The 23,886-nt window shown below is 42.7% G+C and overlaps 1 protein-coding gene across 2 annotated transcripts; it reads left to right on the plus strand.

Annotated features, from left to right (window-relative positions):
• Positions 1-2,877: 2,877 nt before the first annotated feature.
• On the plus strand, positions 2,878-21,432 carry PPTC7 (protein phosphatase targeting COQ7). Of its 2 annotated transcripts, XM_084819256.1 has the most exons (7): positions 2,878-3,169; positions 4,106-4,334; positions 13,725-13,904; positions 16,243-16,441; positions 18,174-18,297; positions 19,829-19,958; positions 20,591-21,432. In XM_084819256.1, exons 2-7 carry the CDS (start codon positions 4,133-4,135, stop codon positions 20,647-20,649), a joined length of 894 nt encoding a protein of 297 aa, XP_084675382.1. In that variant the 5' UTR covers positions 2,878-3,169; positions 4,106-4,132; the 3' UTR covers positions 20,650-21,432. The 2 variants fall into 2 exon arrangements, with proteins under 2 accessions (XP_084675382.1, XP_084675381.1); XM_084819255.1 differs by lacking the exon at positions 2,878-3,169 and having other exon boundaries at positions 3,424-4,334.
• Positions 21,433-23,886: the final 2,454 nt, after the last annotated feature.

Raw genomic sequence — 23,886 nt, forward strand, 5'->3', positions numbered from 1 at the left:
GTTAGAGGGTAATGTTCTGGCACACACACCCCTTGATTATTTTCCCCAGTGTAGAATGGTAGGAGAGGGATGTGTAATTTTTGCTTACTTGATTCATAAAGTATGAGGCAGGTTGAAATAACACTGGTAATGATTCAATAAAGATCTACATTAGGTTGGGGCTATTCCTCTTGTGGTTTAAGTTCAAACAACAAAGTGTCTTGTGGCACTTTAAAGACTAGGAAATGCATTATGCTATACACTTTGGTGGACTATTGCTCACTTCATCAGCTGCATGGAGTGTTATCAGATGTATTGTTACACATGTGTACTCCACTTCTGAGCTGTGAGAAGTTTCAGGGGGACCAGCACTTAACTTATGGCTCAGTTTCCTTGGACGGGAGTCACTAGGGACTTAACGGTGGTTCTGTGATATAAAGTTTATTTATACATATATACAGGCTGAACATAAGATGAGGGTTCCAAGCAGTAAGACCACCAGATTCTTGCTCCCCATCCAATGAAAAAGGAACCAATCATGCCACTGGATTCCTGCAGAGAGAACTGAGCTCTCTGCCTCTTTTTCAGATCCAGTTCCAGCTTGACTGTTATATGCATCGAACTTGGTTTGCTTCTTTTGTTCTCACCCCAGGTACAATTAGCACATTTAGTATGGGGTGGAGAAAGAAAAGATAGGTCCCCTGCATGCATCATTTATGCCTTCTTGGCCCATTCCAGCTCTCACTGAAATACATCACCTGAATATTAACAGCTATCATCTATTGTCAAGTTTTTGAGAGGTGCTACCTCTAGGCATGTACACTGAGCTTTGCTGACAGATATCTTACAATCAAGGATTCCTGAAAGGCCATTCAGACCAACCCCAAACCACCATAGCAGTGGTGATTGATTTCCATTAAATTTCCCTCTCATCTGTTTGTAGTCCCCAACCCAGCCATATGTATTACCTGCAACTTAGGATAACAGTGCAAGTGTTAAAGTGAACTCTAGTCCCCGATAACTTAATATCATAACAAATTTGTTAGTCTAAAGTGCCACAAGTCTATGGGTTGGATCCAGACTTTGTCATACTTAGAGCAGACCCAGTGAAATCAGCAGGATTTAAAAACTTAAATCCCATTTATTTCAGTGGGTCTGCTCTGGCCATACTACTCTGGATCCAACCCTCTTTGTTGCTTTTGCTCTAACAACTACCCCCTTTGGAAATGTTAAATCCAGTCTCTTGTCAGGCAAGAGCTGAAAACAAACACACCTTAAAGCATTATCTGTTTATTTGTAAACAATATTTAGATGTTATGTATATTTAAAATGTTCATTTAGATGTTACATATATTTAGGTTTTAAGTATATTAAAATGACTCCTATTTTAAAATGGGTTGGCCCTTTATTCCCTAGCCCATTAAGGGTGCAATCCTATGCATGTTTAGACAGAAAAAAGTCCTACAACTCCCAGCATTCCCAAAGACGTTTTTCTGCCTAAACATGCATAAGATTGTGTCTTAAACTGTAGCAGCCATATCGGGGGTCAGACTAAGTAGCCTCATGCAGTCTCATGCTTCATGTTCTTGCTGAGCTCTTTCTCCCTTGAATATATTGCTGTAAGCTGACGAGACACAGGAATTCCTTATCTTGTCAAAGGTCATACAATTGTATATCTTGTTCTCTGCTGTTCTCTTCTGTTCTCTCCTTATCAGGCTACCCTATAACCCAGTTCTTGTATTATAAACAATGGTGCTAGGAGAAGAAATGTTGAGGACTGCAACCCCACGCGGGAGGGGGAGGAGGAGCCGTTTCCTATGTGTCACAATGTCTATAAAACCAATGTGCTGATGTATTTCGGGGCTTCTGGCTCTTTGGAAATGATTCCAGCCTTAAGCCCGCGCGTTAAATGAAGAATCTCTTTTTCCTTCACTCCGTGGTCTCTCTGACTCTGGGTTCTGCAACAAAACAACTTCTATCATGACCCCTTGGAGACAGAAATATTTGCATGGGTGGGAGCGATCAGCATTAATCTGCGCTGAAGCCGCAGGATAGAGTACGATATACGTCTTCTAAGGCTGCAATCCTATGCAAATTTACATGGGGGTAAGCCCCCCTGGACAAAATGGGATCTGCGTCTGAGTAACCATGCATAGGATTGGGCCATCAATCAAGGTAGTGATCCGCCTTTGCTGCGGTTTTCTTTCTCTCCCCGTTCTGAAAGATTTAACATTTCTGGAAATTCCTAAAAAAAAAATTATGACAGCTCTGAGGAAGCTGCAGATGAGTAAATCGGTAGGTAACGGGAATTAGTCCCTGGAGGCTTTCTGGGAAGTTTTGGAGGAAACTTTGTTTTTTGTTTTTGCAGTATGACTCACTTTAATGACCTTGAAATCAGGGTCACAGTCGTGTTGTTTGGAGCTATTTGCATAGCGGCGTTGTAGAGGCAACGTCATAATTCAAAACAATCATATTTTTTAAAAATCTCAGAGAGCGGGAACCTCCCTTTGAGGCCACACAGTCGCCTCAGAGCGGCCCGGCGTCTCTCTCTCTATTTAACCCCATTTTCTTTTCGCTATTAAGGGTAGGTGACCTGAGAAGAAAAGCGCGGACGGCCTCGTGGGAAAGAAACTACAACTCCCGGCAACGCCGCGCAGCCCCGGCGTCCTTCAGAGAGGAGAAAAACAAGCCCCCTCGAGCCGTGCTGCATGCCGGGAGCCGCAGTCCAAGCTCCTAATGATAAGGCGCACGTCCGCGTGCGTTGCTGATATTCGCGAGCGAGTGGGCGGAGACGAGGCGGAGGGAAGGGCTATGTAAATGAGGAGAAGGCATGCGGCCAATCGAGGGCCAAGGGCCGCCGGCGTCGTCATCGCCGCCGGCAGAGGCCCGGATGTGGGCAGCGCGGACGCGGGTCTTTGCCGGCGAGGAGGCGGAGCTGACCTCGCCTCGCCTCGCCTCGCCTCGCCTCGCGCCTCTCCTCCGAGGGTGGCTCTGTCTTTCCTCAAGGAGCAGCCGCGCGGGCCCCGAGCACGCGACGAGGCGGAAGATGGCGGCGGAGCCCGGCCGCTGGGCGCGGACGAGGCGCCGGCTGTGAGAGGGGGGCCCGAGCCGAGCCGGGGAGCCGCCGCCGCTGCCGACGGCAGAGGGGCCGAGAGCGCCTGAGGAAGGGGAGCCTCGTCCCCGGCCCGAGGTGGGGCTTGGACCCTTCCCTCGGGGGAGCCGCGTCGCTTGCCTTCTGCAAAATTTGCTTATGTCCCTTGAGGAGGGGCGCTTGAGAGCTTCGTTCTGAGGGGGAGGAAGAGGAAGGGCTCGGAACGCCGGCCTGAGGGCGGAGGGGCTTCGACCTCGCGGCCCGAGTGTGGGAGGGGGCTGAACCTCTGGCCTCAGAGGGGCCTCAGAGCCACTTCCCGGGGGGAGGCTTGCGCGCCTTCCTTGAGAGGAGGAGTCCGGAACATCCCTTCCCGTAAAGGGGCCTCACTCCGAGGCGGGCAGGGGGCTCGGTGGGGAGGGGGGGCGACTTGCTTGTCCCAGAGATGGAGGGAGGCTTGTTCTGAAGAGAGGAGGGGCAAGGGGGCTTTGAACCTTGCTGAGGTTCTGTTCGGCGTCCTCGGGGGGTCAGGGGGCCTTGGGAAATGTGCGTCAGGGGAAGAGAACCGATGTAGCGGGAGGACAGGACATTTTGGCCGAAGTGTGCGAACTGAGGAGGAAAAAAAACATCGGAGCGTTGGAAGTCAGTCTCTCTCTCTCCCGGGAGAAATGAGGTAGTAAATAGAGGTTCCAGTTCTAACGGTAGACTCATAAGAGCTGGACCAAAGTTGAGGTTTATTTCATTCTCTAGGAGGGGTGAGGTAAAAACATTGGGTAAAGAGGAGCCTTTGCCCAGGAGACTGAAAAAAGATAGAGAACCTCTCTTGAAATAATATATAAATATACAGGGGAAGCTTTCCAGTTCAAGGTCAGAGGAACTTTCTGTTGGAGAAGAGTTCAAACCAGTCTTAAGAACAGGGGGCCCTCCACTTCTGGAGGACCCCCACGAGGAACCCTGGGTCTTGGCGTGGCCCTAGTTGTTCAGAGCGGACTGAGTTGGCTCCGGTGGCGCATCTGCCCACGGTTCCCCTTATTGCAGGCCGTCGGCTGCTGGGCTCCCCGCACCATGTTCTCGGTCCTCTCCTATGGCAGACTGGTAGCCCGGGCAGTCCTGGGTGGCCTGTCACAGACAGACTCTCGAGATTACAGCCTGGTGACTGCAAGCTGTGGCTTTGGCAAGGACTTCCGCAAGGGCATCTTGAAGAAGGGCATGTGCTACGGGGATGATGCCTGCTTTGTGGCCCGGCACCGATCTGCAGATGTGCTAGGTGAGTGACTGGCCCTCTTGGCTGTCTGCCTTCCTCATATTTGCTTACATGTTCTGAAATAGCAGCTCCAGATAGTAATTGAAAGGGCCTCATAATTGTATATCTTGAGGCTACTGTCTCAGAGATAAATGTGCCATGGAGACAGCAAAATAAATTCTTGGTGTTGGTCTCCAAAACTGATCTTGCCCAGTCTAGATTCTTGGGAAGGCAGGGGTATTGCTTTGCTCATCAAGAAAATCATTGGTAGCTCACCGGCAGCTCCAAGGTGGCTGGTAGGTTAAAAGTAAAGCACCTTTTTGTGCAATTTCCCCTTTAGTAGTTTAAATTTAAATAATTTAGGTATTTGTGTTTTCCCTTCTAACTCTGCAGAAGAAACAAGCTGTTGGGAGCAGGCACTTCCTGCCTTCAGTGCACCTTGTGTCCTTGTCAGGTGAAAAGCAAAGTGACATTGAGAGGAGTTTCAGATGTCAAGTTTCATTTCACACACCCACTTCACTGTGTCTTCAGAGCTGGCTGCGGAACTACGATGCAGTGCAGCTGAGTTGTCAGGTGTCATAAGAGCAAGAGTGGAAAACCTTCAGAGCTCAGGTCCTTTGTGGGAGATGTGGCTTTTTAAAGACCTTTCTCAGGGCAAGCTTGAGACAACAGGCAATTGTGCTTGGCTTTACAGTGCAAATATATATTGTTGTGCACATCTTTGTGCAGTGTGATTTATTTAGACTTTAAGGTTGCTCTTGTATCTAAAGCATCGTTAGTAGTAATTGGAAACTTAATGTTGCCATGGTAGCTTCATGCCTGTTGTGATGAGTAAACATTGTTTCAAACCGACTTTTAAAAAATGTTCCAAATAGTGTACATTTATTAAGGGAATGCTCCAAGACGCTAGTGTTGTAATCATATGATTATTGAGAGAGAAATGGATTGACCTTGTTCATGCAGTATAGTTCATCTTTTTCCATCCTTGGGCCATAAGCCCTGCTACCCCCTTCCCCCCATGAAATGTAGTACTTCGTGTGTCTTATTTAAGATGTGACCCAAGCCGACTATCCTTAAAAAATTGCAGCAGAGAAGGAAAGAGTCTAGAGCTTTTTCTGTATAGGCACATGCACTGTGAGTGATGTGCTTCAAATCAGAGAACTCGTGTGATTTTTTCCTGGTTCTGCACTGCGTTTGAATACTATAACTAGGCAATTTCTTTTCCCAAGCCCATCTTCAGTTGGACTGTACAGTGAATTGTAATGCAGGACTTGATGCTGCTATAGCATCATTGCAGTATAATTCTATGCAAGCAGCCCTGTAGTGTCACTCAAGCATCACATGGAGTGAATTTTTTTTTAACTGACTCTGATACTTACTGCATTATTGTTACAGCAAGCATATGATTTTTTTGTATAGATTTGATCATGCTGTCTTAAGGATTTGAAGATAAACTACATTCAGAGTGAATGGATGGCTTCTAATGCTCCAGAATGTGATCTTTGTGGCTTGGTATTCTTTGCTTCACTTCTCTAACATCCTTCCTTCTATATTTTTATTTATATATTACACTGCTTTTCAGTCAATATTGACTCCCAAAGCCGCTTACAGCTACATATTGTACAGGTATAGTATGGTTGAACATATACTGGAGTGTGTGTGGTCAGTCTCTTTCGCCCCTGGTGATACACTCAAGGTTCCAGGCTCTTCCCTCTAGGGAGAGAATGGAAGACGCTGCAGTGGACTTAGGCTGGGTAATGGTTAAAGATGCCAACCTCTTGCTGGCCTCTTTCTCTTAGTTCCTCTGTCCTCAGTACAGTTGAGTAGGTTTTTTGCTGCTCTTATTTCTTCGTTAAATCTTACCGCATTCAATGGATACCTCTGGTGGCCTACATGTTATTATTACTTTTCTATACTACCTCATAGCTGAAGCTCTCTTGGTGGTTTACAGAAGTTAACAATGTTGTTGACATATGTTGCCTTGCTTTCCCTTGTGTATCCTGTATGTTTGGTAATAGCGTTGCGTTTCTCCAGTTGGTCCCTATGTTCTTTCTGCCCCTTTCCTTAATCTCTTTTCTTGTAAACATATCTCTCCAAACCCTCTGCAGCTCCACTACTGCCCTGTTCTGGATGATCTTGGCACAATTAGATTTAGAATGTCTTTAGCTAAAGAATAAGCCTTAAGTGTGTTTCACTTTCCATTCAGACATGATTTGCCTTCTTATATTAGTCATTCAGTGATATGAGCATGCCAAGAAGTTCTCTGCCTTCAATTCTGAGAACCTGTGTGGGCTGGATATGGGTGTGGAATAGCCACAGGAGCCGCTCCCATCCATTGGGGGAAAAAAATGCATGGGCACTTGGAATCACCCCAACCTCCAAGTCAGTCCCTTTTCTAATCAGCAGTAAAAAGGCTATACATGACCTTGATCTGTTATGCAATACAGAGAATCTGAAAAATGCACCTTGTCACAGAAGACTGGCAGTATGTCCTTTGCAGAGCTTGTGTAGTGCATTAGCTAATGCTGCAATCTGCTATATGAGGGGTAGGCAACCTGGTGCCCTCCAGCTGTGTTGGACTACAACTCCCATCAGTCCCAACCAGCATGGCCAATGGTCAGAGATGATGGGGGTTGTAGCCTATAAATCTGGAGGGCATCGGATTGCCTATTCTGTACACTCACCTGGAAGTTCTATTGGACTCAGTGGGACTTAGTTCTGAATAGACATGGATAGGATTGCTCTGCAAGCGTGTGAGCTGTGAAGCAGGAAATCCCCATTTCAAAGCTGTTTGCTAACTTAGCAAGTTACTTTAGAGCCTAAGGCTTAGGCAAACCATCCTCTTGCTGCCTCAGACCCCAGTGTGCAATATTGTAGCAATGGCCTCACTTGCAGGGCCCTGTAAAATGGCTGCTCATATCCTGCTGAAATTCCTACATTGCCAGCATTGTTGAGGATTACTGGAGAAATGCTTTGAACACTTATTTTATAAATGTGGTCATAACATTTGGATCCACCATGCCTTCATGTGGGCCGGTGGATTCTTAACATGAGCCCTATTCCACTTGAGAGTAAGGCTGGCTATCAAGAAGATAGACCGAGACAGCCTTCTCCAACCTGATGCTCTTGATCTGTTGGGTTATAACTCCCATCATCCCCAGCCAGCTTGGCTATGGTTGAGGAATACACGACATGATAAGGGCCTGTGGTAAACATTTTACTTGATAAGTGTAAAGCAAACAAAGCTTGCATAAATGAAACTCGGTTTTTTGTCCAAAAGATGGAGGGTCCTTGTTCCTTTTAGCACCTTGTTTGGATGTTACAGACAACCTACTTCATGCAGTGAAGCAAAATCTGCTGAGAATAAATGGAGCATATTTGTATATATATGTGGGTTATCTGGGTCACTTATTCTTCACATGTTTAGACTGTCATAGTCACTACAAGCTCTAAATTGCGTGGACAAAGAGGGAGCTTGGGAGATTGAAAGAAAGAATCATGAAAGCCCTCCCCATATCTTTTAGTGGATGCTGTTATCATATAACAGTCTGTAAGTTTCTAAACTGTTTTCTGTAACAACAAGGAAAATATTTTCAAAACACTGCAAATAGATATTCTCAAACTGGTCAGTATACCAGGCACTGGCTGGGTTTCTCTGCAAGTTGGGCAGAGTGCACAATACAGACAAACACATACTGGTTGGGTTTCTCCTTCTTCCTAACTTTAATGTTAAATCCTGTAATGGGTGTTTTAAGAAAGATGACATTCCAAACACTTTAGTCATTTAAATGGATCAGAAAACAACACTAGCAAAGGACAATAGATTAAAAGAAAAGGTCAGGGAAGTGTCAAATCTGTGTTAGTGTGTAATGCCTGAAAGGCAGTTTTTCAGTGGCGTAACATGAATCTTGCCACTTTCATATATAATGAATAAGATATAATAGACAGGAGCAGATAACTTGCCAGTGGTCATGTTTGCTTACATCCATCCATTACCTCCCCCACCTCCCACACACACTTTCATCTTTTTAATGCCTTCTGTTCTTCTAGCGGAGATGTGAGTCTTTTTCTGGTCTAGAGTTGTTCCCAGGTCATAAACTTTCTCATGTAGCCAAGTCTTAAATGTAGCTGCCAGAAAATAGAGTGCTGGCAAACAGATGTGTGAAAAATGGCAGATATTTTAGTTCATCCATTTATAGCCTGCCTTTCTCAGAACTTTGAGGCAGTTTACAATCTTGCCTGCCCTACCCCCTGTAAATAATAGTTCCAGACTTTTAGTGGCTATTTGTCCTCATACTCTTAATTGTTCTTTACACACTCTCAGTGGATTTTGCCTTACTTCAGAGAATATCTATTTTAGGAAAGCGTCTGGGGCTTTCCTCCTCCCATGAATGCCCACGTATCTTGGACCTCTTCAGCCAAGCCCAGAAGGTGATTTCCCCCAGCTTAAAGCAAACAGTATTACATGTCTACTTGGAAGTAAGCCCCATTGAATTCAGTGTGGCATACTCCCAGGTAAATATGTATAGGATTTGCAGACTTGGTCTCCCAAATGATCCTGAAGCTTTGCACTGTTGAATTTCATCCTATCTAATTCTGCCTATATTACAAATCTCCCAATCTTAATTTCAGATTAAATCAAAATAACTGTGTTTAGCAAAAAAGCATGTTTCAGCAATGCAAGACTTGCAACTTGCTGCCCTTTTTGGAAAATGCAGTACAGGCTGAAGGACAGTCTGTGACAAACTAAGGAATTGTTCTGTTAGGATAGAAGGAGGCTAGCATCCTGGGACCTCCATTGAACCATGTCGTTGCATAATTATTCTGCTATGCTGACCTTGGGAATGCTGATGGGTAGGTAGAGTAATGGTACACATAATGAATTAACCATATATAGCAAGTGTGCTGAAGTGAGCATTTTGGGAGTACAAGCAGTGGACATTTTGCAGTATTAATTTTTTTCTTCTGTAAAAGCACTTTTGGTAGTGACAAGTTTTCTAGTACCTTGAGAATGTCCAACACTTTAAAATAATGGTCTTTCATTTGGGAGGGAAGAACAGATGTTCTAGTCTCTGATTACTGGCAAATGAAGGAAAGGGTGGATAAGGTTTTGCTGAGCTGCTGCCATTTGCAAAAATTACGGTTTGTTGCTGGCTAGCTAGAAGGCTAGCATCACTTTGATAATAGCTTGTGTGAATGGGAATGTAAAATCTGGACATGATACTCTGGGGGTTGACTATGTGGTTGTAGCAGAGGTACTCGTCTAGCTTTTGTGGTTGCTGCCAACACAAGCATGTGCCTACTACCCCCATGCACCCCTCCCCTTCTTGTAGCCTGCAGTCTTTAGCTCAACGCTGTTAAGTCATCAACTGCAATTTGTTTCCTCCCTTGCTTGTCTTAATGTAGACAGACTTAAGCAAGGAGACAGTGTCACTGTAAATGACACACACACACACAGAGCATGTAACCATGCAATAACTCTGGGGACTTCTCTGTAGCCAGAAAAACAGTTAAAATGGGAAATACTATTTACTAATGCTGAAGAGAGAATATAGTTCTGCCCTTGAGAAATAATTGGTTTGCAACTTTCAGCTATCTTCAGAAGTTTGATAGTTGTTTGTGTAATAGCAGAGAAAAACAAAGGTTTTAATATAACTTAGGTTGCAATCCTGTGCCCACTTAACTGGCAGTAAACTCAGTTCATGAACCATTGAACTCAGTTGGACTTACTTTTGAGTAGACATGTATAGAATTGCACAAAGCTAACCCAAGTTTCCAAGGAAGCAAAAAACTAGAGTACATTGTAATGCTTCCAGTTTGGGATTGGGTAAGAAGTGGTTTCTGGCAGCAAAGATTAATTGATGCATGTATTTATTACATTTTTAAATCACCCAATTACTGAAGTTGTTGGTCAGTCATATACACATAAGCAAAATTAAAATTAACTTGCCCATTCATGTTCAGTTTTAATTTTTAAATCCTCTCTGCTTCAGGTATTTTAGCTTGAATAATCTTTTTGTAGTCATGAGTTTACATTCCCTTTTGAACCAATTTAGGGAGCAATTCTATCCAGGTAGGTGGCCGCCCCCGAACTTGGAGGCGACCATCTATCCAAAGCAGGGCAGGAGAAACATGGCGGGGATCATTCCCTCTGTGCTTCTCCTGCCCTGCTTTTTCGGCTAGACAGCCGATAGCCGCGGGAGGACAGAGTGGGGAAGGAAGCTGCTGTATGACACATAAGGTACAGGCAGTTCCGCCCCAGAATGCCCCCAGCCACTCCCTTTTTCGGCTGTTCTGCGCTCCTCTTGCAGGCACGGAAGATGGGTGAGGTCGGTTCCTGGAAAACAACATATCCTATCGCCATCTAGACGCTGTTTAGAGGCCATAGGATTGCTCCCTTATTAAACTAATTTATTTTTTCTGTTCAAGAGGGAAAAATATATTGGTGCACCTTATATTAGGGCTATCTATAGTGACAAAGTGCCTGTGGCAGTGTCCTAAGCTAGTACTGATGAAATGATGCTACTGACTGATGGCATTGATAAAATGAAAGAAATGTAGGACTATTGCCCAATTAAAGAAACATTAGAGTTTTATAATTATGAGTTTTTGATTAAATTTCATATAGTTTTTAATTATTGATTAAATTTCATATAGGTAAAAACAATAATCCTGAAGCAAAAAGTATGCTTTCCGTGTTTCTACATGATACACATGTCTTAGATGAAGCATTCCTTCCTGTGTGAGAAAGAAGGGGTTGGAATAACTCTTTTACTATGGAGTTTGCTATCTACAGGGTTTTTTTAGGTACTTGGATTAAAAGATTTAAAGATCTGCTGCCCAGTTAATTAGGGTCACCTTTGTAGTGGATTGGGTTTTTTTTAAAGTGATCTAAACAGTGATCTAAATGTCCACCCCCACCTCAACATAGCCATGTGATGTCCAGTTTTGGAAAGGAACAAATTTGGATTTCTTTCCTGTGATATCCAAACCACTCCTTGTAAATTTTGATAAGCTGGTGATGGGTGTGTAAAGAAGACATGAAAAGTTGTGGCAGCAGAGGTTGCCTTCCTACATACATGGTTCTTTTACTGTACGATATGACTCCTCTGGTGATCTGTAACACATGGGCTGGAAGTCCAGTTCTGAATCCTGGTCTGCCAGTTGACCTTCTTTGCAGAATACACTCTTGTCTGAGAGGAGGTAGTTGTGGCTAAGGGAGACCAACGTGCCATCAGCCACTTAGCAGGAGTAGCTATTGCTGGCTTTCATAACTGAAGGTTCTGGGGTGCTGGAGTACCTTCTTGAATGAATAAACAAGGCATTTGTCGTGAAAGATTATCAACTGCTGAGCAGCTTCCAGGGGAGGGGAAAGTTAGTGAGGTAAATGCAAGGAGTACAGACAATGGTTAAAGAAATATGAGTTTTCTCATATTTCTGGTGTTCTGGAGAGATTGCCATTTTTAGAAATATTGTTATTGTCTATGCACACTTCTTAAATGACTTTGAGTAGAACGCTCTGGTTTGTCTTCTTACCTGCTTCACCACGCAGGCCAGTCCCTGTCGCATTTAAACCATAAGACCTACACTTAATTTGCCCCCACAGGTTCCGTTTGTTGTTACTTTAATACCTCTGTTGACATGAAAGATAATTACGGAACTTTTTTTTTAATCAAATGGGTCCTGACAGGGATTTTTATATTACTGATAGAGACATCAAAGCATTAATCTAGAATTAACTTCAACATCTTGTTGAGAGGATTAATGTTCATTTCTTGAAGCCGAAGAGAGGAATGATGTCTCTTGGCATTCAAGGCTTCAAGTTGTGCTTTGTGCTACCTGTTCTGTCACAAAAGATGGTAGTAGTAACACTAGCCTTGTATTATTGCAGTTTGTGTACTTTAGAAACCAAAATAAGTGTCTAGAAGGCTGTGGACTATTTTTGGGAGAAATCTGATTAATGTTGAAGGTCTTTTCAGAGTCTGGCTGTAACATGTTGTCAGATTATATAGTTCATGCCAAGGTCAACTCTAAACCCTCCATCTCCATTTCAGCTGGCATCCTTAGTGAAGGGCAGTTTACAGATTAGCAAATTTCACTTGGTGCATTAAATTATTTTTCACTTCTTAGACAGAGGTTAGCAGTCTTTTGTTCCAAAGGAGATCTGTTTTAAGCAGACTCTCTGATCTGTGAAAAAGTTACTCATACTGCATCCTGAATAATTTACATGATCTTCACTCATTCTATGAAATACCAAATTAGTAGAGCTTATGCAGGCTGAAGAACAGTTTGAGCCAAATGTTATAGAAAGATTACCAGAGATGCTTTTGTAAGCAGATTGCAGATACTCAATAACCCCTCTGAGAATATTTCTGATATTGCAGTCTTGTGACCCTGAAGAAATTCTCTGTGGTTTGTTTTTGCTAAACGGCTTTACCTGTTGTCATTCTACTCTTCAAAACGCTCCTGGTGAATGGCTCCTGGGTCAAAGTCAGGCCTAAAGCAATATGCCGCAACTGCAGAACTGCGGCAGAAGGCAACACATTCAGAGAAAGTTGTCAACGAGAGAAGGAACAACATTTGTTCTTGACGCCTGTCAACAATGTTTGAGGAAAATGGGTCCCATACTTTACATTCAGGAGCACTGCCCAACCAGTCCAGAAGACTGCAGCCGCACTGGTCCATCAAACAACCATTTTCTTACAATAAATTTGTAAAAATGCACCATTCTAGTTTCTTCCATATATGTGCATAGATATTGCATATCTTAAACATGTTTAGCCTTGCCTCTGCTTCAATGTCCCAAATGTCTATTTGTGAACAGTCACACATGACTAAAGTAAAAAGTATAGATGCAGCCACTTAGAGTTACTGTTTAGCCTATTGTCTTGTCTTCTGCTGGCATCTGGATGCTGAAACTGCTTACGGTTAGTTCAGGTGATCATCTTAAAGCAGTTTAGGTGATCTTCAACTCATAATTGCCTTTGTTTAGATGTAGGTAGCATATAACATTACTCTTTCTGTAGGTGAGTATATCTCTAAAATGTGAGGTAGCATAGGAATGATTCCTGAATAACCCCATAAAGGAATAAATGGTGGCTGTCCTTGGTCCTGTTGACTTCTTCATAAGCCCCCCCCCAATTTCTGTAGTCATAACGTCATTGCATAATAAACCCCTTATTTGGGGTTTCAGCTATCAGAAGTAATTATGTTCTTCTCTGCTTCTTGCATGGTGTATTGAATTAGGAGAGTGATTCGTTTAGAAAGACTCCTTTAGAAATATCACTAGCAAACAGGAATATTTAATTAAGCTTCACCAGCTTTGCATTTTTATGTAAATGTCATATTTTGTATTAATAATGAGGAATTTATTCACATCATAGAATTTTATTTCTCTCTCTCTCTCTCGTTTAGGAGTAGCAGATGGTGTCGGTGGCTGGCGAGACTATGGCGTTGACCCTTCTCAGTTCTCAGGGACTCTCATGCGCACTTGTGAACGCTTAGTGAAGGAGGGACGGTTTGTACCGACCAGTCCTGTTGGAATTCTTACCACAGGCTACTGTGAGCTGCTGCAGAACAAAGTACCTTTGCTTGGTAAGAGCAACAGGCTTCCACTTCTTCACATCAATCATTTCGGTGATTATTCTTAGCCAGCCATGCCTATATTGCTCTTGAGAGCTTGTGCAGTAGTTACGAATGTGAGCTGGGGAGCCCCCAGGTTATATCTCACATGAACTCATCGTGTGGTCTGGGCAAATCATGTTCTCCAAGTCTCAGCCCCCTCCCCACATTTGCAAAATGAGGATGATAATAACCTACCTTATAAGAATGGTGTGTGTGGTTTATTTGGCTTAAAAAAAAAAACTTTGATTAATTGACTGAAATTGTAGGTAGCCAGGTTGGACTACTATGAAAAAAACCTTGAAAGTAACACTAGTATGGTACCTTTATTAGGACCAGCTAAAACATTGCCAAGTAGTGACCAAGCTTTCCAGTTCACCAGAATTCTCCTACAGGCTAAGTTTTAGCCAAGACTTGAACACAAAAGTGTCCCTGGGCATGATGAAAAGCCCAAAGTCTGCAACTTAGGCTTACCATGGTTAGACTGGATTAAGGGTTACTGAGAGAGCCTGTTGAATCCCATTGAATGCTCTTAAACACTAGATAAATGTTTAGCATTGGCATTAGTCAGTTTGCCTCAGGTGATCCTTAACATAAGCATCTTCTGACGAATGCTTCCAAAATGGAATGTTGTTGGGGGGGGGGGGGTAGCCCTTGATTGGTACCTCTGTTTTTTTTAAACAACTGCTTTTGAAATCATGGTGACCTCCCAACATTTGCAGCACTGGTTGCAAATGCTGGCAGACATGTGCACTTGGGAAAGGAAACTAGCACACTTTAAATTTGAAACTTGTTAGCCTCTGCTTTCAGAGTATCAGTCATTTTTCACCATTTCTTGAATGTACTTACAGGACGGTGCTTCATTTGTTCCTCTGTTCTCTGGTGCTCTTTTTCATAGCCCAGCCCTAGGCAATATGGAATGTCTATGATAGGTTTCATATTTTACTGTCCCACTGGGGAAATCACATATCCCTAACCCCAGAGACCCTCTGTAGTCACTGAGCATGATCAGTCCTCATTGGGCTGTTTAGGGGATTGCTGTGGTTTTTGCTCCCTTAGTTGATGGGGTTTGGGGTGGGGGGGTTTTGCCCCCTTCTGCAAACCTTGGGACTCCTGGAGCATGATGATAACACCCTCTTCTCTCTCAGTGGCTCCATTTTGGCTTTACCTCTGTTAGAGTTTAACTGGTGAGTTCAGTATTGGAGAATGATGGTGTGGGGACTTGCTGGACAGAATTTGGCTGTGCCTTGGTAACACTGAGAACCAGCACAGCTAATGGAAACAGGCAACCTTTCACACACTAAGCACAAGTTACTCTCGGTGCCATGCGTGCTTCTCACCTGACCTTAGCTTCTCTGCCAGGAGGTCTCTCTAAATATGTAAGCTATATTTAGCTAACCTCAGCAGAGTTCAGGAATAGTCGGCCCATTTTTCATTACATGCTTACAGAATCGCCATCAGCTGCGGAATTTTTCCTTCAGTGTCAGTTCAGGCACTGCATGAACTGGGCCTCAATATCTAATTACGTCATGGCTGTTTTTGTGCAAGAGCCCTGGCTAAACTAGATGCCACCAAGGTGTCCTCTTACTAAAAAGTGCCTGTCCAATTCATCTTGACCTTTTCAGTTCACAAGAACAGTGTCAGCTCTGCACATCGTTTGTTAATCATGTTTGTTTGTTAACACATGTATTTCTAGATACCGTGTGTCTTAGATCAGCTAGACTGTGGAGCATTTTGACTCTAGGTTTTCTTCTTCCTTAAAATGGTTGTAGAATTTTCCCTTATCAGGAACGCTTTGTTGCACATTCCTTTTTGGGAGCACCAGTACAGGAGCTAATGGGTCACAGTTATTCGCATGTCCCTAGTGCCTGGTACTTAATGGACGTGTGGTTAGCAGGGGACACACCTCCCAAATATTGATACTGCTGTCTATCCTTTCCACTTCAGAAAAGTGAAAAGGCTTTGTTGAAATGATTGCACATCCCAAATAGCTGCTTATACATGTTCAGAATAATTATGACATTGCTTTTAAAGTGGCCTAATTTAAAAAGAGCTGTGTTGACTCACAAAGCAGAAGAGAATTTATGCTGGTTTGAAAAGTCGTTTGTAATTGACCTGCAGAAACTCTCCCATTCAGTGCATTTCCATTTGGTTCATCTCACTCAGGTACTTGTCCATGGGTAGTTTCTGATGATGGGCACTTCAACAGCTGAACTCTGAATGCAGCCCTCTGAGGAGCAAGTAGCACTGCTTAATATAAAGCCAGACATACATTTTTCACCACCTGAAAAAATTAAAATCTTATTTTCAGGGAGCAGCACAGCTTGCATTGTAATTCTGGATCGGACGAGTCATCGTTTACACACAGCAAACTTGGGGGATTCAGGCTTTTTGGTGGTCAGAGGTGGAGAAGTAGTGCACCGGTCTGATGAACAACAGCACTACTTCAACACTCCATTCCAGCTGTCAATAGCACCGCCTGAAGCTGAAGGGGTCGTCTTCAGTGACAGGTGAGACTGTTTTGGGAGTGGATGGTTAAGGCCTGTATTCACCAGAACAAAAGCAAGTGGGTTGGGTATGTCCATATGGAATTGGGCTCACACCTCATATCCCAGAATATGTCACTCATTGTTTCCATGCAAGGGGGATTGAATCACATGTGGTCATCCCAGAGATCTCATGTGATGTATCTTCTTTCATTAATGTCTTCATTATAGTTTCTTTCTATGTTGGCATTGTCATTCTGCTCATGTCCTGCCAGGGGACACTGAACAATAACTATCGCGCCTTTTATGCTCAGGGATTTTATTGTTGTACTTAAAGTTGATTTTCTCTCTCTCGCTATCCTGCCTTTAGTAAATACAGTAGTCAGTAGGGGGAAAGGTGTCCCCTACTTGCAAAAGGGTGTGCATGTGTTGCCTCTGGAGCATTCCTCATCCCCCTTTGTGATTCTTGCATGTTCTGAATGTCCATTCACAAAACAAACGTAGTGAGTCATAGTAGGAAGAAGTTGGCTAGGGTGTAGCACCCTTTTGTGGAGGTGTCAGTTACCTTTATGCCTCCAAGTCCCTCCCACAGTTTGACTTTCATGTTCAGCAACATTTGTCAGGACCACAAATACACATTTTAATATTTTCCTCCTGCTACCTTGTTTGCCAAGTGAAACTACTATTGTATGTTGCCACTGAAAATTTTTACTTGGCTATAGGGAGCTCACTTGGCTTAAAAGTAAAACTTGGCACTCTTGAATTGTATGCAGTGTGCACATTTGAATGACTGGGATGGGTGCTAAAGGGCATGTTCCCTGTGGCTGCTTTGCACTTGCAGTAAAATGCAAATGAAGATATAGAAAGGCATGTAATGCTGAGTGCATTCACTGGCAAACCAAAATGACTGTTTATCCAAGAAGCCATCCCAGCTTGTTACTTAGACTATGAAGCATGCAGGGGCTGTTAAGCTGCCCTGTTCGTTGGTCTTGGGATTTGTTTTGGGAATCTGTAATTTTGCATATTCTGGCAGTGACGTAGCAAATACTTGAAGAACAGAGAGGGAAGCATGTGACTACAGCTTGTATTTCAGTATAGTTAACAGTTTCCAGCAGTGCACTGTGCCCAATCAAAGTGAGCAAAATGTCCATTTGGCAGAACACCAAGCTCTGAGATGGGAGTGTTGGGAAAGCACATTTTGTCCAATGGGAACTAGCCAAGGACCTGAAGCAAAATTCTCTCCACCCTTCCGAGGAAGACCTTTAGAGCCTCACTGGTTAGTGCAGAACTTGCCAGAAACAGTGCAGGGAGAGGGAGATTCCGTTTGGGTGCTATTGTGGGATCACTGCAAATTTGTTTTTCTGTATAAGGTTCCTCTTGATACTGAGTGTATAAAATGATGGCCCTGGTCCGTAATCTCTAATGAACAAAGTTTTTTAGGTATGCAAACATGCTTGTGTCCCTCTGTGCTCAAATCCAACCTTGCAAGGGTGATTTTTTAAAAAGTAAATTAAATAGAGCTTTCTCTCTAGTGCTTAAGGCTGCAATCCTATGCCCACTTATCTAAGAGTAAGCCTCATTGAAATCAGTGGGATTTATTTCTGATTAGACATATAGGATTGCATTGTCAAGCTCTGAACATTATTGCAGTAGCAATATAAGGTAAGCTACTAGTGTTGTTCTCCCCATATTTTAGATTAAACTTTGACCAAATAACCATTCACAAACACAGCTGTTCACTATCTTTGTTTCACAGCCCAGATGCTGCAGACAGTACTACCTTTGATGTCCAGCTGGGAGACATCATTCTTACAGCCACAGATGGGCTCTTTGATAACATGCCTGACTATATGATCCTTCAGGAACTTAAGAAGCTAAAGGTAACCGGCCTGCAGGTTTCCAGCCTAATGGACACACATTGGGAAAGAGGAAAGACGAGAATAATCATATCATTTATATAGTGTATTAGGATGTTCAGAAAGCTTTGTGGATGTTATCCTTGCAACAACCCTGTAAAGTAGGCAATATTATTATGCAGATTAAGGGGCTGGGAGTGGCTTGCCTAAAGCTGCCTAGTGAGTGGGTGGCAGAGGTGAGATTCAAACAAGGGATTTCTTGATTTGTAGCTCAGTCTCTTAGCCACCACCCCGTTTCTGTAGTAAGGGGGACAGACTGGCTGTCGTCTTGTTGATGGCAGAGTTGTTGAACTTGGATGATCAGGATCTCTCTCTGTTAAGGTCACATTAAATGCATCAGAGTTGAATAGTGGCAAGCCTTATTGGGTTGGGAACCGATTTGATCTTGTTTACCTCCTCTGTATTCTGGTAGCCTTCTGTAATGTGGTTTCAGAATGGCTTGTTTGAGAAAGGCTTGATTCCTGAAAATGACTAAAATATTTTTAGTATTGCAACTTTCCAGGCCTCCCAGAATCTTTTGAAAGCACTTGATAAAAATGAAAACCTCTTTAGTTGTGCTTGCCTGATAGGAAGCTTTGGGTCTCTGGGCCTAATCGGGGAAGTAAAATATAGAAAATAGGTCTCCCCCTGCAACCTCAATTCCATTAGCAGCTTCCTCCTTAGTGTATGTTAGACCTCTAGTCTCAGCCATGCTGGTGCAGATAGGAGAGAAGGATTATATGTCTGAGACAGAAGGTGTGTGCAAGAGATAACATGTGACACACTGAAGGGTCAGTGTCCTTATGAATGTATGAGTTCATGTGGTATCAGGTGCCACCCACAGGCAAACTTAAATTTGCGAGGAACCCTTACAGATAAATTTTCCCCACCCTGATCTCTAAGGAGATTTGAAGCTGCACTGCTCCAAAGAAGTTGAATGTCTCTTATTCAGTGAGGCATTTAATTGGGTTGCTGTGGGGAGGAGGGAACTTGGGAACAAATCATTAAAGTTCTTGCTGACAATGTGTTAATACTGTTTTTTGATCCTGTGTCTCCTATGAGTGTTTGTCCACTTCAAATTCTCTCTAATTTAGTTTTTTCTTGGTGATTGCCTGTAAACAGAGAGCCCAGTAAAAGCTGAGTATAAAGGTTAAAAGCAGGTTTAAAGTCAAGGGCAAACTGGGCTTTCTAGCCAGCCACATTCCAGCACCCTCTAATACCAAAAGATGGAGTGTTATCAAAGAACTTAAAATATGCTCTTAAGTGCAGCTTCCTTAAATTTGTGCCAGCAGGTGCTGTTGCAGGGGGAGGGGGAGGATGTTTGTACTTCCTTACATAGCATACTAAAATATATTTCTATTTTCCACACAAAATAAGATTCCTTTAGATTAGATTGTTAATACTTAAACTGTAAGTAGGGAGTGAGCTATATCAGTTCTTCCCTTATATGTGTGTACTTGTGACATGTGAGATGGACAGATGTTTAAAAATTAACATGCTTCCCCCCCCAATCCAGAATTCAAATTACGAAAGCATACAACAGACGGCAAGAAGTATTGCTGAGCAAGCTCACGAACTGGCATATGACCCAAATTACATGTCTCCCTTTGCACAGTTTGCATGTGACAATGGATTGAATGTAAGAGGTAAGGTTTCCAGTTTTCCTGAGGGGAGCAAAACAACAAATCTCAAGTTGCTAGGCTAGGGCTTGTTCCGGAATTCTGAAATGACAAATGGTCTTCATGTGTACAAGAATGAGATACTGGCCTGCAATTGGATTGGTGACGTGTACTGCAGGGACTGAGACGACCTGTTCCCAGTGCTGCTGATGTGCAGCCTGGTTTGGGGGGCGGATCCTTCATCTTGCCATTCACCTTGCAGATGTAAACCTGTATTTTTTGTGCAACTGCATGATGCAGTTGTAATGCATGATACAGGTTGGATGTTATTTGCACTTCCAAATTCATCCCCTTCTCTTGGCAGTTATATATATCTTATTGCAATGTCCAGAATTTTTTTTAACCTTCTTGGGAGAATTCACTGGCAAATATTGAAGGCTCACGCACAAATATTGCTTGTATTTAGAGCATTAGCTCTTCATCTCCCTCCCCCACTTCTGTCTTGGATAACGGGGGGGGGGGGGCACCTGTTGGAATAGTTGGCTCTTGCTTTATGGCACTGAATACATCTGAGGACCACTTACTTGCTGACCGAGGTTTTTGTGACACTTCTTTGACCATTTCTTTAGATTAAAACATCTAAATGTTTTGCTTTGCAGGTGGAAAGCCAGATGACATCACCGTCCTCCTTTCTATAGTTGCGGAATATACAGACTGATTTGCTGAAAGCATCAGCTTTTGATGACGTGTGTTTCCTACCGTTCCCAGCGTCTCACGTACTGTTTCCTGCTGGCAGGATGTCTTTCTCTGCAGCTGATCTCAGTGGTTATTATGTGTTACTTCCATTGCCTGTTTTAAGATACAGTCAAGGTCTCTGTCCAGAACCACTACTGGAGTACACTGGGGTACATCTGCCAGCAAGAAATGAAGAATTTCAATACTTGAAGTTTGTCTTTTCAAAGTGTAGTAGTAATTATTGCATAGTAATGGGGAGGGGAAGAAATAATCATGAGAATGGCTCTGAAGAAAGTAAGCAGCAAATAAGTAGAATTGGCTGTTTGTGATTCAAAACTACATGTGCTGTTTAAAACTGATAAAGAGAACCTCCATGAGGACACAAGCATATTGCTAGAAAAAGCCCATTTTTCATCCGTGAGTGGTCGCAAAGCATCCTGTAACTAGCATAGTATGTTAAAATAATAGTTGAGGCTTGTGTTTATATGAACTCTCCAGAGGCTTTGGAGTGCTGTGAGCCTCTTAGTATTTATGATGTTGGTTCAGGAGCTTTGTCTGTTACTAAATTTGAAACACGAAATTGGTTTGTGAAACGTGCTGTGCATGTATGCAAGAGACAGGAAGAGAGACTGAAGGTGCTTAACGGTTATCATACAGATGAATGTTTGGCATATCATTTGTTCACATGGGGCCCTTTGTGAGCTAGATTTTTCTTCTGGATTTTTTTAAATCTTTCAGTTGTAATAAAGTCTGAAGAAACTATGGTATTGAGAGTTTGGAATGACATGTTACCTGTGCAAGTATCATCTGATCTTGGTTTATGTGCTATGGTAGTTAGGAACAAGGAGATGCATTTAAGTGGATAGTTCTTGGCATGGAATCTTCCCTTTCAAGTTTGAGGAACTTTGTGATGTTTCAGAGTACACACCTCTGCTTGTGCTCCCGCAAACAATAGCAATTGCACATGGGCAAAATGCTGAATGAGCAGCATTTGCATTTTAGTAGTTGGTATATAGGATTCCCAGAACGAACTTTCATGATGTTTACAAGTATCTAATAGCCATTTAGCAATATAGCATTTCCTTTCATTTACATTCAATCCAGTTTCTTCAGTAGCTGCAATCTTCCCTCCCCCTCTTTTTTTAAGCTCATGTAAAAACCGATAGCTGTAAAGATATATATATATATATAGATATATATAGATATATATATATATTTTGGTCAGTTTTTCATAACTTTTTTGCTGGTAGAAAAGTACTTAGAAACGAAAAGCCATGTTTTATATAGCAGTTGGGTAATGTTGATGTTTAGTTGATGAACTTGGCCAGTAAAGCAATCTTACCTCCTTTAAGAATAAAAAGGGGGTTTTACTGCCAGGTTTATTATATTAAAACTGTAAGTTTGAGGTTACCTCAGCCTGTTTTAAATATTTTTTGTGGTTGTACTGTATATTTGCATAAATGTGTCAAGCTTTTATTTATAATTATGTAACATGTACTGTGTACATGTCACTGTTTCAATGCATCTTGCTTCTAACAGGCATTTCATTTACCATGAGAATGGGCGAAATAATTTGGAAGCTGTTTAATCTACCTTTTTTAAAAAATTGGCATGATGATTTTTCTTAAATCACCTTTAATTTCTTGTCAGAATGCCTTAACAATTTAGCTTGACAAAATGGATTTTTTTGGGCATGGATACAGGGTGAAATAAAAAGAAATGAAGAAAATAATAGTGCTGTAATTCAAAAATGTGGCAAATGTTCACTTTGCACAAACCATTTCAATCCCTTGTACTACTTAAGCTGAACAAGTTGTACCTATGTATCTTCAATTAGAAGGAATGTATTAATGCTGCAGTACCTGGCTTCTTTTCTGCTTTGCAAGAGGAGCGATTATCCTTTAATTTGGATTTACTTTGCGTTTTTAAATCACCAGTATTTGCTGTCATTAGAACAAGCACTTGATTAGTAACTGCCTCCCTCCCTGCCCCATCCCTTTAATGTTGGCCTCTCCCTGACTTGGTGCCTCCATACAGCAGGATGGAGAATCTCTTCCAGCCTTTCTGTAACTACAAAAGTGGATGCTCATCCATTAAACAAATGTGAAGAAGGTACTTCTCTTACATGCTCCAGTGGTCATGGCCTGGAGCCCTTTTCATCTGTTCAGAGTCTGGAATCCTGGTTCCTGTTCACGATTAGTTGAACTGTAACATTTGGTGGAATTTGACTGTCAGCCTTGCTTTGCTTAGAGCAGTTTCTAGTCAAGCAGTATGTATAAAGCCATTTGTCTTTTACCACATTTTTAATGATCAAATTGAGTTTTTAAACTTGCAGATACTAGGCCCCCCTCCCCCCTCACTGGACACCAAAGACCAGTACAGTTTATAGCTTTTTGCCATCTGTTTTTAAAGCAATATTGTATTATAAATAATTAATATTTCTATTGCTCGCTTGATTTTTTTTCCATTTTAAGATGTGCACTCAAACATATTGGAGCCTAATTTCTTCCTATGGACTTAAGCTGTCTGCGCACAAATGTTTTTTATGAAAGGAAAAGGCAGGACTTACTACTTTGTTAAAATAACCTTTACCAGTACTCAGAACAGTAGTTTCCTAGGAACATGATTGGAGTTATGATTTGGCAAAGAGAAGACATTCCATTTTGTGTTCTCTTAAATTGGAAACCTATAGGTGGAGACTGAGGAGGACGTAAAACTGCAGAATTGCTTTATAGAGAATCTGGAAGAAACAACCTAGCATTGCATCAACCTACTTCACTAAGTGATGCTATAGCAGCTGAAGGTCTTGCCTTCTGGGGATGCCTACAACTCTGTTGCTAAGTTTATAGATATGAAGAGGTAGGGTAATGTGATATACCCATATGAATGAAGGAGTTGGAGTCCATGGTTCTTTGTTACTCTAGCTGTCTCGGGGAGAATGGAAGCAACATTCTGGATTGGATCTAGAGTTGTGAGGAGTGGAACATTGCAAACTGAATGTTCCTGGAGGGGGGGGGGGGGGGGCAATGCTTGCTAACACCCCCCCCCCCCCCAATGCCACTGAAAACCTGCTCTGGAGGGTTGGGAACCTTCCAGAACAGTGTGAGGTAGTACTGCAAGGGGAAGAACAAGCCTGAATCACCACCCCTCCCTTCAGTGGATCCCAGTTCCCTCTGGCAACAGAAGGAGCTCTTCTGTTGGTAGATGGGAAACTGCATCC

The sequence above is a fragment of the Heloderma suspectum genome, chromosome 13 (assembly GCF_057233095.1).
Source record: "Heloderma suspectum isolate Gila_16-S chromosome 13, 16-S_ref, whole genome shotgun sequence".
Lineage (NCBI taxonomy): Eukaryota > Metazoa > Chordata > Lepidosauria > Squamata > Helodermatidae > Heloderma > Heloderma suspectum.

Bases quoted from the DNA above. Each gene is read 5' to 3' on its own strand.
- PPTC7 (XM_084819256.1), top strand. From the start codon at position 4,133: ATGTTCTCGGTCCTCTCCTATGGCAGACTGGTAGCCCGGGCAGTCCTG. The intron at 4,335-13,724 runs GTGAGTGACTGG...TCTCTCGTTTAG, and splicing joins CCGATCTGCAGATGTGCTAG to GAGTAGCAGATGGTGTCGGT. The intron at 16,442-18,173 runs GTGAGACTGTTT...TTTGTTTCACAG, and splicing joins GGGGTCGTCTTCAGTGACAG to CCCAGATGCTGCAGACAGTA.